The sequence below is a fragment of the Babylonia areolata genome, chromosome 7, assembly GCF_041734735.1.
Source record: "Babylonia areolata isolate BAREFJ2019XMU chromosome 7, ASM4173473v1, whole genome shotgun sequence".
NCBI lineage: Eukaryota > Metazoa > Mollusca > Gastropoda > Neogastropoda > Buccinidae > Babylonia > Babylonia areolata.
In genome coordinates, this window is record NC_134882.1 from 21,459,765 (window position 1) to 21,461,982 (window position 2,218).

A 2,218-nucleotide genomic window follows, 5' to 3' on the forward strand; every position below is an offset into this window, starting at 1 on the left:
CGCAGATCTGAATGCTCTCCAATTGTTTGACTCTCTCTCTCTCTCTCTCTTTGTTTGCTATTCATACAATTAGATTTTGTGCATGTTGCGGCGCGCGCGCGCGCACACACACACACACACACACACACACACACACACACACACACACACACACACACACACACACACACACACACAACACATTACACACACACACACACACACCTTCCACGTCCTCGCCAGGCTCCACAAGGTACTTGTCGTGGAGCTGCTCATAGGAGGCCTCTGAGATGTGGACCTTGCCGGGCCGGCCCGTGGACTCCATGATGTTGGCCAGAGTCACGTCGTTGGACCACACGTCGAACTTGAACCTGCGGGTGCCCACTATGCCGCACAGCACTGTGCCGGTGTGCACCCCCACCCGCATGTTGACCGACTCGTGGTTGTCCTCGTCGAACTCCTTGATGGCCCGGATCATGCCCAGCCCCATCTTGACGCAGCACTCCGCGTGGTCCGGCTGGGGCTCCGGGCAGCCCGCCACGCAGTAGTAGCAGTCTCCCAGCGTGCTGATCTTCTCGCACTTGGCCTCCGTGCACAGCGCGTCGAACCTGCCGAAGAGGTCGTTGAGCAGCCCCACCAGGTGCTCGGCCGTCTTGTTGGACGACATCTTCGTGAAGCCCACGATGTCCGCGAAGAGGATGCTGACGTCCGTCATCATGTTCATGTTGAAGGACCGGAAGATGATCTCCCCCTTGTGCCGCGTGCTGGCGCTCCGCTTCTTCCGCCCGTCGCCACCAGGAGGCTCCCCCGCTCCACCTCCTCCTCCTCCGCCCCCCTCCTCTCCCCCACGCCCCTTGTCAGTGCGGGAGGTCATGACCTGGTCGGCCACTGACTTGGGCATGAGGGAGTGGATCATGTTGTCCAGGTTCTGTTTCTCTGCCCGCAGGTCCCGCCTGGCCCTGACGCACTGTACAACCTTCCAGAAGTTGCTGCGGTACCTCACCTGGGTCAGCACGAAGATGTGGATGCCCAGCAGGTGCAGGGACAGGTGCAGCGCCACCTTGCTGCCGATGAAGACAGCGTCGTTCATGACGTCGTTCCGGTAAGCCACCAGACACTCGTACAGCACGGAGTAGAGGCCGCCCAGCGGAGCGCACACATATAGCGGCATGGGGACGAAGGTGTAGAACAGCAGCAGGACCTCCAGAGACCCGGCGAAGGAGCCCACCAGGGAGATGTCGGACTTCTCCACCAGGAAGCTGGCCAGCAGCAGGCCGCACAGAACCACGGCCAGCACCAGCGACGTCAGCTGCACGTGCCGCTGGTACACGGCCAGCAGCGTGAAGAGCAGCATCAGCACGACCAGCACGGCCAGGGCCACGGCCCCGGCCACGAAGTACAGCCAGTTAGGGGTCTGCCGCATACTGCCGAAGAAGGCCGCCCAGGCTATGGAGGCCAGCAGGACGAACAGCAGAGCGTACTGGAAGCGGCGCCGGATGTACGGGAAGTAATAGCGCTGCACCCCCTTCTCCAGGACCCGGGAATCGAACTTGGGGTTCCACCAGCTGCCGGCAGAGGCCCGTTCGAACAGAACCAGGGTGCCGCGCCTTTGTTGGTCCCGCGGCCCCGGTCTCTCGCCCTTGGCTCGGTTCTTGGCCGGGGATTGAACCTCCACGTGCACCGTGTCGGAGTGAGGGCCGTCATAGCGAACCACGCTGTTCTGCACGTGGTCCCCGTTAGAGGCCATGCTGACCTGGCTGCCCTCACTGCCCGGGGAGGTCACAGCACGTGGATTATGTACTGTGGGCACTGTGTGTTATGTACCGTGGGCACTGTGTGTTATGCTGTGGGCACTGTGTGTTATACTGTGGGCACTGTGTGTTATACTGTGGGCACTGTGTGTTATGTACCGTGGGCACTGTGTGTTATACTGTGGGCACTGTGTGTTATGCTGTGGGCACTGTGTGTTATACTGTGGGCACTGTGTTATACTGTGGGCACTGTGCATTATGCTGTGGGCACTGTGTGTTATGTACCGTGGGCACTGTGTGTTATACTGTGGGCACTGTGTGTTATGCTGTGGGCACTGTGTGTTATACTGTGGGCACTGTGTTATACTGTGGGCACTGTGCATTATGCTGTGGGCACTGTGTTATGCTGTGGGCACTGTGTGTTATGCTGTGGGCACTGTGTTATACTGTGGGCACTGTGTGTTATGCTGCGGGCACTGTGTTATACT

General features: G+C 59.7%; 1 protein-coding gene across 2 annotated transcripts in view; it reads right to left on the reverse strand.

The window, feature by feature from the left end:
- Window positions 1-1,844, reverse strand: part of LOC143283899 (adenylate cyclase type 9-like) — a 96,967-nt gene extending 95,123 nt beyond the window's left edge. For both annotated transcript variants that reach the window (XM_076590297.1, XM_076590296.1), the window contains exon 1: window positions 205-1,844. In XM_076590297.1, coding sequence (XP_076446412.1) covers window positions 205-1,726 — 1,522 coding nt within the window. In that variant the 5' untranslated portion in view covers window positions 1,727-1,844. The remainder of the gene's footprint in view (window positions 1-204) is intronic.
- Window positions 1,845-2,218: the final 374 nt, after the last annotated feature.